This window comes from Danio aesculapii, chromosome 3 (genome assembly GCF_903798145.1).
Source record: "Danio aesculapii chromosome 3, fDanAes4.1, whole genome shotgun sequence".
Taxonomy (NCBI): Eukaryota; Metazoa; Chordata; class Actinopteri; order Cypriniformes; family Danionidae; genus Danio; species Danio aesculapii.
This window is the reverse complement of record NC_079437.1, coordinates 31,568,493-31,584,637: the sequence shown is the minus strand read 5'-3', so window position 1 is coordinate 31,584,637 and position 16,145 is coordinate 31,568,493. Positions and strand designations below refer to the sequence as shown.

At 35.7% G+C, this 16,145-nt stretch overlaps 2 protein-coding genes across 2 annotated transcripts; one reads left to right on the top strand and one right to left on the bottom strand.

Annotated features, from left to right (window-relative positions):
- Nucleotides 1-3,036: 3,036 nt before the first annotated feature.
- On the top strand, nucleotides 3,037-10,557 carry prmt1 (protein arginine methyltransferase 1). The gene is made up of 10 exons (XM_056453699.1): nucleotides 3,037-3,129; nucleotides 4,430-4,525; nucleotides 4,617-4,772; nucleotides 4,910-4,973; nucleotides 5,338-5,480; nucleotides 5,595-5,682; nucleotides 5,772-5,887; nucleotides 5,978-6,128; nucleotides 6,792-6,913; nucleotides 9,265-10,557. Exons 1-10 carry the CDS (start codon nucleotides 3,103-3,105, stop codon nucleotides 9,346-9,348), a joined length of 1,047 nt encoding a protein of 348 aa, XP_056309674.1. The 5' UTR covers nucleotides 3,037-3,102; the 3' UTR covers nucleotides 9,349-10,557.
- A 2,426-nt stretch (nucleotides 10,558-12,983) lies between these two features.
- Nucleotides 12,984-15,856, bottom strand: prl (prolactin). Its single transcript, XM_056453710.1, has 5 exons — nucleotides 15,826-15,856; nucleotides 15,568-15,689; nucleotides 15,345-15,452; nucleotides 13,350-13,532; nucleotides 12,984-13,219 (listed from the first exon to the last, which is right to left on the bottom strand). The coding sequence occupies exons 1-5, from the start codon at nucleotides 15,854-15,856 to the stop codon at nucleotides 13,031-13,033; spliced, it is 633 nt and encodes a 210-aa protein (XP_056309685.1). The 3' UTR covers nucleotides 12,984-13,030.
- Between the last annotated feature and the right edge of the window lie 289 nt (nucleotides 15,857-16,145).

The window sequence follows — 16,145 nt, the reverse complement described above, 5'->3', positions numbered from 1 at the left end:
TGGGTGAGTTCACCGAGCTAGCGAGCTAACTATCACGAACTCAAACACGAGCTGCAATTTAGCCTTGAATTGAATTTGAAACGCTCGTCAAAAACAAATATAACACCGCGAGACTGTTCTGGGGTAAAAGAAGTGAACGCTGTGGGAGAGAAAGAAGCTGGGGAGTCGGCGCGACTGGGGTTTCCGTTGGCTAACGTTAATTCATTCAATCCCGTGAACTCTCTTCAATGGGAAAGCGATGTGAGGCATAAGCTTACGTTGCGGCACGGGTTAATTAAAAACAAGCCAACGTGTTGATTTTACTGACGGTTACGCACCTAAATGTCGATGGTGTTAAAATAACAATTGATACCTCTCTGACTTTGAGTCACGCACGGCAAGCTAGCCAAACAGCTAGCGAGCTGGGCTAGCTCTATCAAATGTTAGAATACATCACCCAAAGGACCGCGATAGGACAACGGGGAATCCTGCTTCTAGACGAACTAATCTGACAAGCCTGTTTCTCGACAGAAAGGTGAATATTGGCTGTAATTAGTCGTCAATAATGTACGAGACTTTTCGTTCGGTCGGTCGGTGTTCCCGGACGGAGCTCGTGACAGAACGGCCACCGAGCTCGCTCTTGCGCTTCCTCCGCACAAGTCCCGCCTCCTGCCTGTTTCTCTTCATTTAATTGGCTAGTTACACTTCTGTCTCTGCCATTCGCTACTTGATTTGCCCGCTTATACATCAATTAAAATTGATAACTATTCTAATTGGCTTGAAAACAAGATCGACACTGTTGAAAGTATCAAAGTGCAAGTATGTGGGAATGGTGATAAGTTGGCAAAATAGAGGTTGTAAATGACACTAATTCAATCTGACGATTGCTGTTCCTGTTTTTATTTGCAATGGTGTGCAATTTAATGTGTGAAGGGAAAGAAACGATTATATTATCTGCATAATAGGACTGTTTGATTTTTTGGAAAATATCTAATTGCGATTTGCCTGACAGAGATTGCAATATGATTTATGATAATTCTGTGAAGTAAAGCTGCAGCTCAATATTGTCAATACTATGCAGCACACTTGACTAATGATCTAAACTAATTAAATCTTATAGTTTTTGAGGCACTTTCTACGTCTCTTTAATGAAATTTTACATTTAAGGCAATTTCAAATATGTTTATTGTGAAAAATTGTGGCCAATTCAGCTAGGTAGCCACTGCAGCATAAGTAAATATATTAAAAATATCAAATATGTTAAATATATTATTTACAATATTACACATTTCGATTTGTTTACAACAGTCGTTGCAAATATGTTTTTTATTTTAACAAAAACAAGTTGTAGGTAGGCTATATTAGGCTATATTATAGGTAGCCTATATTTGATGATGCATAATCATCTTGAACATGGTAAACTAATATATTTTCATTTTGTTTAGTCTATGTTACAGTTCATCAGGAATTGAACAATGTTAAATAATGTACAGTTTGATTTAAAGGAACAGTTTATCCAAGAAAAAGTGTCACCATTTGCTCACACTGGTGTCCTTCGAAAAATCGTAAGCCATGACACATAGATACAAGATCATATTCTCAAGAATGTTGTCCAAACAATATTATTTCCCTTTAAGGATGAAAAATGGAACAATAACAAACTTTTCTTTCTCATAGAAGACAAGGAGTACAATGTTCTTAATCTTTGAGCTAAATCTCATATGATAATGCACAAACATCCATTTTCTCCGGTTGTAGTTTTGTAAATAATATTTTTCTCCTCTATTTTATCAGTGCCCTCCTTTTTTTAGAAATTAGTTTACTTTGTTTTATGTATATAATTATAACCGTATAGTTGGTATTGCAAATAAAACTAATGACTAAAGGATAAAGTAGTTTACTAAAAGGTTTTTGTAAGCTTTTCCATTAGCTTGACAAAAGTCCAACTATCTACCTGAAAACAATGAAACCATTATTCATTCATTCATCTTCCTTCGGCTTAGTCCCTTTATTCATCAGGGGTCACCACAGCGGAATGAACCGCCGACTTATCCAACATATGTTTTACACTGTGGATGCCCTTCCAGCTGCAACCCAGTACTGGGAAACATCCATATACTCCATATACTAGTTTATCCCATCCACCTATAACACATGTCTTTGGACTGTGGGGGAAACTGGAACACACAAAGGAAACCCACGCAAAATGTCAACTGACCCAGTCGGAACTCGAACTATCGACCTTCTTGTTGTGAGGTGACAGTGCTAACCACTGTGTTGCCATGAATCCAGAAATTATATGAAATACAGAAACTTGTGCAAAATAAAATATATTTTTGTACAACACGTAGAAACATTTGATGCATACCATTTAAAATAATAATCATTAGATTATTTACAATAGTACCAATAAAGCAAAAACACAAGAACAAAAAACAACAGAAATCAAAACAAAGCAATATCAATGGGTTATCTGATCTGAGGATAGATATAACAGATAATAAAGAAATTGAGAGTAAAGATGGCAAAATAAAAAACATAACAGAGTTTTAGAGATTTAATAGACTATACATAATGTGCAAATTGGTCATGTTTTGAGTGCCTTCTTGTTAAGTGAATCTGGTATTGTAAGTAATTTTTAATCACTTGCATAATTGCTACAAAAAAAATGGGTTTGCAACTGGACAATTTACATTTATAAATATAAAATCTAGACGGTGACCCCTGATGAATAAATGGACTAAGCCAAGGAAAATTTATATAAAAACTACAAAAAAATAGAATAAGGTTTATTATAGAGCAGGCATTAGAATTTGTATCTAAAACCAAGAAATAATAAATTTTAGTTTTACAGAAAAATTCTGTAAAATAATATTTGTGATAAAATAAATAAATAATAATCATGTTACAGTTTGGACCAATGGCAGTCACGTTTCAAAAGAGCGGAAAAACGCACAGTAGAAAAGCCTATGACGAAGAGCTGCAAGAAAGTGGGTGTGGCTATTATAAAACCACGTGACTGTCATCCAATCAAATCATACAGTCACAGCAAAGAGGCGGGAGCAAAACAAGTGTGTTTTACATGAGCTTTGCTGCAGTCGCGGCTGAGTCCAGTTTATCGAAATGGCGGAGACGGCAGACAGAATGGAGGTAAGCTGAAGCTACTCAAGGCCGGTTCGCCAAAAACGCATCTGATGCTAAATAGCTGGTAACCATATCAGAATCGACACGGCGACTTTGTTTACGCCACACGCTGGTTCCGAATCTTTAGTCTGTGAACAGATTTGTTTGCTGCGTATGTAGTTATCAGGTGGCTAGAAATGTGCGCACACGCATCTTGAGCATCCATTTTAGCCTGCCGCAGATAATTCATTCATTTCACATCACGTGTATGCTACTGCTAATGTGCTAAATGAGGCTTAGCTGCGGTCTTTATAGTTGTTGATTAACCACGGATGAAATGCGGGATAAAATGTATTAATATTTGAGTCATGTTAGTTAACGTTAGCTCGCTGTTCTGTTTCCACGTGAGCACGCTGGCGGAGGACTTCAATGACTTATTGTTGGGCAGAGACCGCATGGGACTGATGGATAGGAGCTACATTTTTTTGCTCCCTACTAATCACAATGCATGGGTTTTTTTAATAAAACATACTGTATTGTTTAATGTATCCAAGTACATTCGTTGTGGCTAATTTTCTTTTAGACATTTTTTAATGTGTTGTATTCAGAAGTTAAAGAATTGAAGCTTCAAAAAGTGGACCCTTCGAAAGGTTAGGCACAAGTGAAGAAGAAATTATAACATAATTTTTGTTTTTGGATTATCTATCCATTTTAAAACATTTTCTTTCTAATTAGATAAATTACTGCCTTCTCACAATTTGACTTCTCAAAGAAATGTAAAGTTATGTGGGTAAATGCATTTATGATAGTTTTAACTGACGGTAGATAGGTCTTTAATAAGTATAGACTAATGTAATCCAATTTTTTGAATTACACCAGGGTTTTTCCTGTCACAGTGAGGTGGGGGTGGGATCCAGATCATGGCATTTGTTACTTGGAAAAATAACCCACACTTCCATTAAACTTGTAATCTTATAAAGTATAACATGATCTTTGAAAGGGCTAATGTTAAATGTAATTAAATGCATGGCCAATAATCTTAAGCATCACTTGAGGCTTTATTGCCTGCTGTGACTGACTGCCTGTCTGATTTTCATCGAAAGGTGGAACAAAAATTAGAGGTGGCCACCTTGTAATTCTCTGTGTAACATCTGGAGACACAGGGTCTTTTCACACTTGGCATATTTGGTTTAAAACTCTTAACATCTCATGACTATATTGCTTGTTTGTTTGAATATACAGAAAATACTGCAAATATTTGAGCAAAGCCTGTGTCATGCTTTTTACTTAATGCTTATTTACATCTTTCTTTTCTATTTAAATTAAGGTGTCCCAGGGAGAAAGCTCTGCGAAACCTGCAGCAGAAGACATGACGTCCAAAGACTATTACTTTGATTCCTATGCACACTTTGGCATTCATGAGGTACTTTTTTGTTAGTCCAGTCATCTCACAAATAGTGGTGCAGTTAATTTGATTTATTTATGATTAATGTAAACCCATTAAATGTCCACAGGAGATGTTAAAGGATGAAGTCCGTACTTTGACGTACAGAAACTCCATGTTTCACAACAAGCATCTTTTCAAAGATAAGGTTGTACTGGATGTGGGAAGTGGAACTGGCATCCTCTGTATGTTTGCAGCCAAAGCTGGAGCCAAGAAAGTGATTGGGGTGAGAAGTAGTCCCATGATTTTTTTTTTTCTTTTCAGCATTTTTGTTACATTTAAGCCATTTATTTGAATGGGATTATTTGATCATGCTGTGTATTGTCAGATTTGTCATTTATTTGTTGGTCATTTATTCTTTAGATTGAGTGCAGCAGTATATCAGACTATGCTGTGAAGATTGTGAAGGCCAACAAGCTGGATCATAGTAAGGCCTTCTCTGAGCTTTTGGCTTCCTCATTTGCTCTGCATGTTTCAAGGGATAGTTCACCCAAAAATGAAGATTTACTCTTTCATGGTTCCAAACCTATCAGTTTATTTTCCTGTTGAACACAAGATATTTTGAAGAAAGCTGGAAACTGGTAACCATAGTGACAGGTTTGCATCTTTCTTTAAAATATTATCTTTTGTGTTCAGCAGAAGAAAGTCACAGGTTTGGAATGAGCGAGGGGAGATTACATGATGATCCTTTTCAGTTTTGGATGAACTATTTAAGCATTTAACCTATGCTTATTTTATTCTCTATTATGTGCCTAAAATTTTTAACCTTTTATTAAATTTGTCCTGTCCAGTCGTCACTATAATTAAGGGCAAAGTGGAGGAGGTCGAGCTTCCTGTGGAAAATGTAGACATAATCATCTCTGAGTGGATGGGCTACTGTCTCTTCTATGAATCCATGCTTAACACTGTCATTTATGCCAGGGACAAATGGCTGGTGGGTGTATGCTAATGTCCTTTACCATGTTGAAACTGTTCAGTATAAAAATCGTATGTGCTTTCTAAATTTAATCAATGTTCACGTTTTCTGTTGTTGTTTCTGCTGTTTCAGAAACCTGATGGCCTGATTTTCCCTGACAGAGCCACCCTCTATGTCACGGCTATTGAGGACCGACAGTACAAGGATTACAAAATTCACTGTACGCATCAATCTCAATGCGCTCTTGAGACATGTTCAGCTTTCTTTAAACCGATGACACATTTTAATTTTCATATTTGCTTTTTTTAGGGTGGGAGAACGTGTATGGCTTTGACATGTCCTGTATTAAGGAAGTGGCCATTACAGAGCCGCTAGTGGATGTTGTTGACCCCAAACAGCTTGTTAGCACTGCTTGCTTAATTAAGGTTTGTTTTTTATTTTATTTCTCTTTCCAATTTTCACATAATCCCTGTGTTCCTCCATTTAATATTTAACCCATTTTCTCGATTCCTTAGGAGGTGGACATCTACACCGTGAAGATTGAGGACTTGTCCTTCACGTCACCTTTCTGCCTGCAGGTGAAAAGAAACGACTACATTCATGCTCTGGTAACCTACTTCAACATAGAGTTCACTCGCTGCCACAAGAGGACAGGCTTCTCTACCAGTAAGTGCTGTGTGTGGTGTTTCCCTCCCTCTTTATCACTCTGTATTCACCATGAGTTTATTGAAGGATGGAGTGCCCAGAAAATAAACCTTTTGAAATTCAGCCAGAAATAGGAAGAACATCTAATTTATTTAAGTCAAGACATAATGATATTGTTTATAGAAGATGCCGCATTGGACACGAGACTCAAGCATTAACATTTACTCAAAGGAGAAGAACCCCCAAAATGTCTATATTGCAATAGAAACCAAACTGTTAAACATATACTTGTGGAGTGCCCTATTTTTAATGTTATCAGACAACAATTTTTATCTGGAGAGACATTAAATGAAATATTTTTAAATGTGAATCCTTCTAAAATTGTACAATTTTTATCAAAAGGAAACCTTAAACTGTTTTAGACTTATCTTGTATATTATCATTGTTATTATTTATATTTATATATTTTACCTTGTGTATTATTTATTGCTGTTGATAACTTTTAATTGTTAGAATATTTTTATAATTACAGAAAAGTAGTATTTATAAAATGTTGTAAACTTGGATCTGTTGTGTTTTTTTTTTTTTTTTTTTTTTTTTTTGCCATAAAGCTGAAATGGCAATAAAATTAAAACTCTCTATTGAACGATGGTCAAACCTGGTTAAAGTGAGTTTGTCTTGCAGGCCCCGAGTCTCCCTACACTCACTGGAAGCAGACTGTGTTCTACCTTGATGACTATCTGACAGTTAAGACCGGAGAGGAGATTTTTGGCACTATCAGCATGAAGCCCAACGTCAAGAATAATGTGAGCCTCATATGCATATCTCACTTTTAGCACCTTTAGTGAAAGTGTAGGGATGGTCATATGTTTTGTTGCATTTTAAATGGATTGATTTCTGTAATGAATATTGAACATTTTTCAAGTTTCGAATTTGAGAAGTCTAAAAGCTGCATTAATTTGGAAATTATATTGTAAAATTACAACTTAGGCCCAACCCCAATTCTACCCCTTAGCCCTTCCCCTTGTACGGCTTGGGGGGGAGGGATAGATGGCCCTTCGAACAAATATTTTTCAGGACCACACTCGAAACCAAGGTGTACGAAAATTTCACAGAATACACCAGCCACAACGGCAGGATTGCTGCATCCGGAAATAAGGAGACCCCAGAAATTTGTCATTATTACGAGTTTTTACAACAAACAAACATGTTTTAATATATTCATTACCGCGTTTGTGTTTTACAGTCATGCTTAAAAAAAAAAAAAAAAAAAAACTCTAATTATTACAATCTATAATCCATAATAATAACTTCGGTATGGCAGTCCCACAACATTCAGTCTCTTGATGACACTGGAATACCCTGCCAGTAATGTGTAGTGGCTGGGAATGGGCTTTTTACAGTGTCTGCTATAATGTTAATGTTGTTTTTGGTGTGTTTACATGGATTAATATGACCACTGTGTAAATGCACAGTATAGTTATGATCTTATTGCCACATTAGATCGTTATAATAAAATAATATATGCCTTCAGTGATTTCCTGAAGATAAAAACCCAAAAAATAACACGACTGCTGTAGTTATACCAATTGGGCCTTAATCACTTCCAAAAGTTTATTCACTTTCTTTAATATTATTATCTCATTTAATATTGGCTGAAAATTACTTGCAGAAAAGTTTAGACATGCACCTATTGACTAGCCAATTTTTTGCAAGATCGTGTACGCGGTGGAGGGACTAGAAGATTTAAAGTGCCATAACTTAAGAAAATTTGGTCAAATATTTTGCTTCAAAGACCTAAACTAGTTTAAACTGATCTAATCCTTAGCAAATGACCATGCAATAAGCAAGATCATCAACTGATTTTAAATGTGGTTTGTGGAGGTGCAGCACATTGGGTGGTTTATTGCACAGCAACATGGCAGCTAGCTTTCTGCAACTCTCACATGGTCGCCCACTGAAGCTAAGCAGGGCTGCGCCTGGTCTGTACCTGGATGGGAGACCACATGGGAAAGCTAGGTTGCTGCCAGAAGTGGTGTTAGTGAGGCCAGCAGGAGGTGCCCAACCTGCGTTCTGTGTGGATCCTAATGCCCCAGTATAGTGACGGGGACTCGTCTTTCGGACGAGATGTTAAAACTAAGGTCCTGACTCTGTGGTTATTAAAAATCCCAGGATGTTCTTCGAAAAAGTGTAGGGGTTTAACCCCGGCATCCTGGCCAAATCTGCCCACTGGCCTCTGTCCATTATGGCCTCCTAACCCTCCACATCCATAATTGGCTTCATCACACTGTCTCCTCTCCACCAATCAGCTGGTGTGCGGTCTGGCGCAAAACTGCTGCCGGCGTGTCATCCAGGTGGATGTTGCACACTGGTGGTGGATGAGGAAATTCCCCCTGTGTGTAAAGCGCTGTATAAATGTAAGGAGTTATTATTAATATCCCTTACATAATGCACAGCCCTAGCTCCTTTTATTTTAATAATTTCTTGGAGTTGTCTTCACCAATCCCATAAAAATTATTAGCCTTTTTTAATTTAATTTTTTTATAGTTCCTCCCCCAAAAATAGGTTTTGTTGCTTGAGTAAAATTTTCTTCTATACGCAAGTCATAATTGCTTTCAGAGAGAGGACCTTTTTTTTTTTTCATTTATTAGCTAAGTTAGCATTTGCTCTTAAGATTCAAAATGATCAGAAGATGCATGTCTATAAAATAATAATATAATGGTACAAAAAATACATGTATTAAAGCATATTTGGTAAGCATATATAATCTTTGGATTTTTGTGAAATAAGAAACTTGAGCAAAAGTTAGTTACAGTGGAAAATTGCACATGTTGGTTTGGGTTAAACGCTAATATTTGTTTTAAGAATGCAAATGAAAAATGCTGTGCTTTTATATCCAGAATTTATTTTATATTGTATAATAATGTCTAAAATATACTGCAAAAACCAGTATTATTAGCAAGTCACACATACCAAAAAAGTCTGAATCGGCCAAGAATAGTGCTATCGGTGCATCTGTACATTTTATTGTCTTCATTTTAAATGAAACCTGTACTAGAAGTTGTCCGTGTTGCTGCAGCTCTACTGATCTTCAATACTGTTCACACTCTTATAATTATTATAATTTAAAGATGTATTTTTTTCCTCTCCCCTACAGAGAGACCTGGACTTTACTGTCGACATCGACTTCAAGGGTCAACTTTGTGAGGTGTCCAAGACATCAGAGTACAGAATGCGCTAGTTTCCATTAGCATCAGTGCACATGTATGGAGCAAATCAAGAGAGCAGTGTATGCCTGTGTGTTAAACCATGACCCTTTGTTCCATGACTGCACAGTTTTAGAGATATTGTTTTGCAGAATGTTGTCTGACATGGAGGATTTAGAATTTGTTTTGTAAGTGGACTCTGGAATTTGTTTGTAATGTGCACGAGGGGACTAAACATGGCAGATTTTACTGTTTGTTTGTTTTCTATCTTGTGTGTAAAACCTTTTTGGCCCTGCCTTTTCCAAATTTAGGTGCACCATCTGGAAAAGGATTTCTTGAGTTCATACACGCATGCACACACTTGCAACTGCTCTTTTTGCCCTCTGTCTGCATCTGAGACATGTCATTCATGTATGATTATTATGATTTTTTTTCCCTCCCCTGCCATGCCAGCATGTCTATGTTGGTGACAAAAAAGCAAATCAGCCATATCTTTTGATATTCCATCTGGTAATGCCAGCATTTTCCATGTAGGTAAAACCTGTTGTCATGTTTGACTGTGGACTGAAACTCTGCCCTGTTACTTGCCGAATTATGTTTTGTAATTTTTTTTTTTTTTCTGTCTGTACTGGAAGGCAGTTGTCTTGGACCATCACTAGAGGGCGCCTCTATAACATGCCATTAGTCTGAGGAGTAACTGTTTTAATTTCCGCTGTGCTCCTTTGTCCATCTTCTTCTTTTTTTTTTTAAATAAGTACTTGTGGCAATGACCCAGTCGGAGGATAATATTGTGTCATTTGAGGTGGTGCAGTAATCTTCTGTACAACTCATAGACTGTGTTAATAAGCACTCTTGTAGATCTTTTGATCTTTTTAAATCTCATCTAGGACAAATTTCATCTGACGACGGTTTAGTTTAAGCTTATCTGCTGCTCTTTGCACTGTAAGCACTTAACTAAGTTTCTCAGACCCAGAACTACAATATTATAATTCCACTGAAGAAAACCTTCAGATTAAATTTTCCATTGAAATGCTTTTATTGAAAGGTGATGCATTTCCTGTGTTTGGGTAACTTCACGTTTGTTGATCTTCTCTGTGTTGCTGTGTACTACAGTGTTTTTGTGGAGGGATTCAAGTTTGCGTCTGATGTCTAGCACTGGTGTGGATTGTTATCAGGCAGACATTTGTCTAGGAAGTGTTTTATTTTCTTTCTTTTTTTTTGAAATAAAAAAACATTAAACCTCATTGGTTGACTTCAGTCTTTTTAAAATGTACATTTTCTGTATGGTAACTTACTTTATATAGGAGTATGTATCTGAATATCAAAGTTATTCTAATCCTTAATGTTAGAAACGGTATGCTTTATGAAAGGGGAAGTTGCTGTGGGTGTAACTGGCAAATTATGAACTGCCCACCCACTATAATTGTCCTTTAAATGCGCTTAGGAGGGTTATTAGTTTTGCTGTACTTTTGTTTAGTGCAAAATTGTAAGCATAGTATTTTTGTGTACCAGCCGCAGCCTGTTTTTCAGAGCATAATGAGGTAACAGTCATAAACCTTTTATTTGTTTTCATTTGTATGAACAACATTGGACATTTTAGGATTTTCAAAATAATTTTGTGATGTAAAGTTGTGTATCTCGGCTGCACAGAAGTCTTACTTTGAAGTAAGTATTGATAATTATTTATGTTAGTGTCTGAGATTAAGACAAAAATAATTGCATTAAAGTGAATCTACCTAAATGTAAGTTTTGATCTTTCTACTTGGCTTATTTTGCGTGAATTCCTGAAACTAAGGAAATTTAATAATTGTATTAATATAGTTTAAAATGTTTAAATCTGAATTATGAACGTGGCGGATTATATGTTGCTTAACACCACACAAAAAAATCTTGATCAATAAAATAGTTTTATTGCAGCATATTTACAGTGACTTTTGTACCAATTTTACCATAATGGTAATCTGAAACTTCATTTATGAAATTTTGCATTTATGCTTTTTGAGATTTTTCTTTATCATTTCTTCTGTTTCAGCTTCAGCCTTCTGCTTCTGTTTTTCCAGCAGGGGCATTCTTGGTTCATTATTTCTTTCAATGTCTTTCTTCTGCTGTTCTAACTTTAGTCTTTCAGTTTACAGTCTAGACCCATTCAGTTTTTGCTTCTTATGATCAGTTTTTCATTGACGTTCATCAACCTGAGCACGTAATGCTTCCTGTTTCTTCTTGCTTCAACTCATTTTGGTTGATTTGCATTTTCAAAGTATCCAAAATAATTATCTTTAATAAACAGAGAATTACAACACCCTCACCCGCACATCTTTTCTCCACACTTGCAGACTAACATCCCTAACTATAATCTCTTGATTCTAAAAGTGCTTTTGGCAATCTCTGCTGTACTTTGACATCTTTAGACATGGTTTTCTTCTTTGCATCACTCGCTTCACCCCTTGAATGTTTTCTGCATGCATAGTTCTAAACTGAGGGCTGCAGTTAGGGTTTGGTGTTAATAACTACCCATTGTGTTGCTTGGTCATGGTTTATATGTTTTTTTTTATATATTTGTACAAGTTTCAAATAATTTAGTTCAAAATATAACTTACAGCAGGTGCTCTTTTCAACAATAGCACAGTGTTTTCAGTACACATTGTGAAAGTGAAATGTTTATAAAAGAGGTTTCTTATTGTGGAGAATGGCATGGTTGGGATGAGATACAGTCTTTAAGGATGATCATGGTTTCGGCTGTAACCATTCTCTGACATTGTCATTTTAGAAATGTTGGCTGATAGATCTTGGCTTTAGATGGCACTTCTGACAGTTGTGCATGTGCTTGTCATTCAGATTTGGCTTGGCTTCAGGAAATTTGGACCCATCTTATGCTATAGTAATTCAACACCATCCCTTTTTGTCTTTACAAAAACTTTATATATATGTGCATTTCAATTGATGTGTTTTTCGCAGCCGTAATAAAATTTTCTGTATTCTTCCCAATTTTGTGTATTAAAACAACATTAATCAATAAACAATGAACATTTATTATTTAATTGTTTTCTTTTCAGTTTCATATTTTCCGTATTTTTTATTTTAGATTTTAGTTTTACACGTTTGTACATTGTTTATTTTTTACTGTTTTATTACTTTAGTTCTCAAAGTAAATAAAATATAAAATAATTTACATTTAAAGATGGGTATTGGAAAGTCTTCACTGTGTTCTTCCACATGTGTAAATGTGTTGTTCGTGAGTTTTATGAGTCAATCTGAACATGCATGATAGAAATTTATTGACATTGGTGCAGAGCTTTAAATATCACATTACAGAAGATGATGTTAAAATACATGTGCTTAAGAATATTTCTCATAATAAATACATTGTAGTCACTTAATATACAAATGTCTTATCAAACTGTGGTCAGAACTTCAATATTCACTGTGCATGTATTTATCACACAGTATTATTGCATGAAGATGTTTCAATGGCCTAGTAATTATTTTATTTCTTTAAAGTGAACTTTTATCTATGGGGACAGTGCAGTACAATCTATATTTTTGCAAGTATATAAGAAGGTCAATTATATAATTAATGAAATATCTACATCTTCCAAACAAACAATAAAGAGAGTATATTTTGCTATGTGATTGAAATGAATCATTTTGAAGCACTCTCTGCTCTGCTATTTTAAATTAACATTCACACAGAGAGCAGCAGAGAGCAGTGTTTTCACTCTAGCACATCTCAGGCCTCTTCTTGGCTGCCCGACAGCGGAGGACTTTGAGGAAACTGTCAATTTTGTGGGAGTCTCTGCGGAAGCAGGACAGCAGGAAGTGGAAATTGATAAGTCGAGCCGTTTTATCTTGACCAAGGTTATTGCCGTAAAACGGGAGAGTGGACAGGTTGTCAGAGGATGAGCCCATCTGTAGAAACGAAAACACATTGGTGAGTATAAAATAAATCAACCTCAAATCCAAATGATCAAGAAATCATTCACATTTAGTCCAAATTGGCATAATAAATCCCCCATTCTCCATATATGCAGTCCATCACCTTGTGTACGACGTGCTCCAGGCCTGCTCCCAGACTGTTGATGTTGTCCTGCAGCTCTTTGGTCTTGCTGTTAATGGTGTTGCGTTCTGGATGTGCCAGACTGGACGCCTCAGAGGAGAGCAGGGCGAGCGGATCAGACCACGCCAACAGCAGAGACCGAGCCAAAGACAACAGCTCATCCTCCTGCACAAACCAAACTTCAGAAACTAGCCATACTTTCACCTGTCATTCCACATGAGACCACAAGAGAGAGCTGTTTCACTGAAAGGCTTCATTCGGTTAACCCAATAACGTCACCGTGGATTTAAAAAAGGCTCTGTGCACTGATCTATAATAGAGAATAGTCATTATATACAGCTGAGTGTCTTTATCTGACATTTTAGTCAGATAATCACATAATTTTATTCTGTGGCAACTTATTTACATTAAGTCTTTTTTTTTTTTTTTAGGTTTAAAAATTTAAATTAAAAAAAATCTAAAACAAAAATCTAAATCAATCTCTTAAACTGTATTTTGTAAATTTCTGTATTTGTGAGCCAGTCAGCAGGCCTACTTCAAATGAGCTGAAGAGGACCAATCAGAATCCTTTTATAGAGGCCAAGATGAGTAAAAAAATCTATTTTCAAAAGTATTACAGTGGTGTGTTAAAAACATTACCTTTTCCATTTCCACGTAAGAATGTAAACTAAAAGATGCAGCACATCTCCAGGCCCATAGCCAGGGGGTGGTTTGGGTGGTTCGAAAGACCCACCCTTCACTAGAATTTGTCCCATACATGAGCTCATTTGTCCTATTTTGACTGCTATGCCATCATAAATAGTGAAAATAACCCATCGAAAGAGGTTTTAAGACCAAGTGGAATACTCTATCGGCTGTCGCTTCAGTGTAACTTCATCTGATCAGTTTTGGATAATGCAAATTATTATTTTTCATGAGTCCAACATCCAGCTGTGCAAGGAATACAATATGACGTCAGTGAAGTCATCGATCGCTACTGTATTCTTTTTAAATGTAGGAAACATTTTACAAGTAAATTTTATTCTAAATCTTGGCACAAAAAAATAACCAATGAAAGGGTGTCAAGCAACATAAGTAACCTTCAGTAAAATGAATTTAATTTTGGCTATTGTTGTTATCCAAGAATTTTCAGATGCACTTTTTTTGGTTATGATGATTATCCAACAGTCTATTTTAGCTATAACAGTGCTTAAAATGTCACTAAAATGCAGTATTTAAAAATCTCATTATTAAATAGTAGCCTAAATGAGGCATATAGCCGCAAAAAGACCAACCTATTCACCAGGCTGGCTACAGGCCAGATGTCTATGACATGATCTAAAATATTAAAATATTAAAAGCAGAGCTTATCAACCTATTAGCTTTTTGACTTGTCAATGAGATAGTTTAGAGAAGTGTTTTATTAAGCTAGATTAAAATTTTGATTGAGAGTTTTATTTGAATTATTTGAGAAACCAAAACAAAAGCTTGTTACAATAGAAAAAGTTTATACATTTTTAATTGCATATAGTTGGTAAAAGAGTTTTGCGGAAGCATGGTCTGTTGGCTGAAAAGGCTTTCAACAGAGCCGGAGGAATGGAAATCTTCACTTGTGTTTCAGAAATGATGGATATGAAAGAACATGGGCTTGAGAAAATGATGACATTAGTTGAGCAAAAAGACCAAAAAGATTTGCTTAAACAGGTTAGATTCTCTAAATAAAAACTCCTTACATATTTGTAAGCGTTATAAAATATTTTTTTTATGATTGTAATGTTTTAATAGTTGTTTTGTATCTTAGATGTCTTTGTATATATTTTAATTTAGTATTTAATTTTTTTTAATATAGTGTAATTTTTATTATGCAAATAGTGGATATTTAATTTTATTTTTATTATTTAATAATACAAAACAAACAAACAAAACTATAGAACAGCAAAAAAAAAAAAAAAAAAAAAAAAATATATATATATATATATGTATAAAGTACACTCTTACCGGCACTTTCATGGCTTGGTCTTTGTCATTAGGGATTTGAAGAGATGACGTGTGGCACATGGATGGGCGCGGCATCATTCCCCTTCCAATAGGAGGGAAGTGAGAATCCTGTGGTCAAACACAATTAAACAAACACCATCAAATCAATGGAATGAACAACAATTTGGATAAAACGGAAGTCACAATAGACTTGAATAGACAATACACAAATACATTTACTGACCAGGTCATTTGTGAGGGAGGTGCTGAGATAGTGAAGCTTGTCTGAAAGTTGAGAAGCTCTATCCAGCAAATCATTCAGACCCACCCCATTGATGGAGACAAACACACACATCAAAATAGCCACTGAAAAGCATAAAATAATGTATGGTCAATTTAAATAACAAACAGGCAAAAGCCGAAAAGAACAAACCTAGGACTAGAGGAAAGACAGCCATAAAGTGTAAAATAGGCAACGTTTAGATTGAGGATGATAAGATACCTGCAAAGCATAGTCTAGACCCTTGAGCCATTACTAGAACAGGTTTCTTTATTTTCTTGCGTGAATCTGTGTGGTCCTCTTTCTTCTCTTGTGTTTTCCTCTCATTATATAGACTTTCATTTGGATATGCAGTAAACACACTCCAGGTGTGGTGCTTAAACTAGTTCAGACCTGAAAAAATAATGAAAAACATTGTTTTTGAGGATTTGGTCAGTCTTTGCATTTGAGGAGATTCAGGACACTGAGTCAGATGAAGTGCCAAATAAATACATGTCAAAGAGTCTTTCTTTTAATTAAAGAAGGGTCATATTTGAATATAC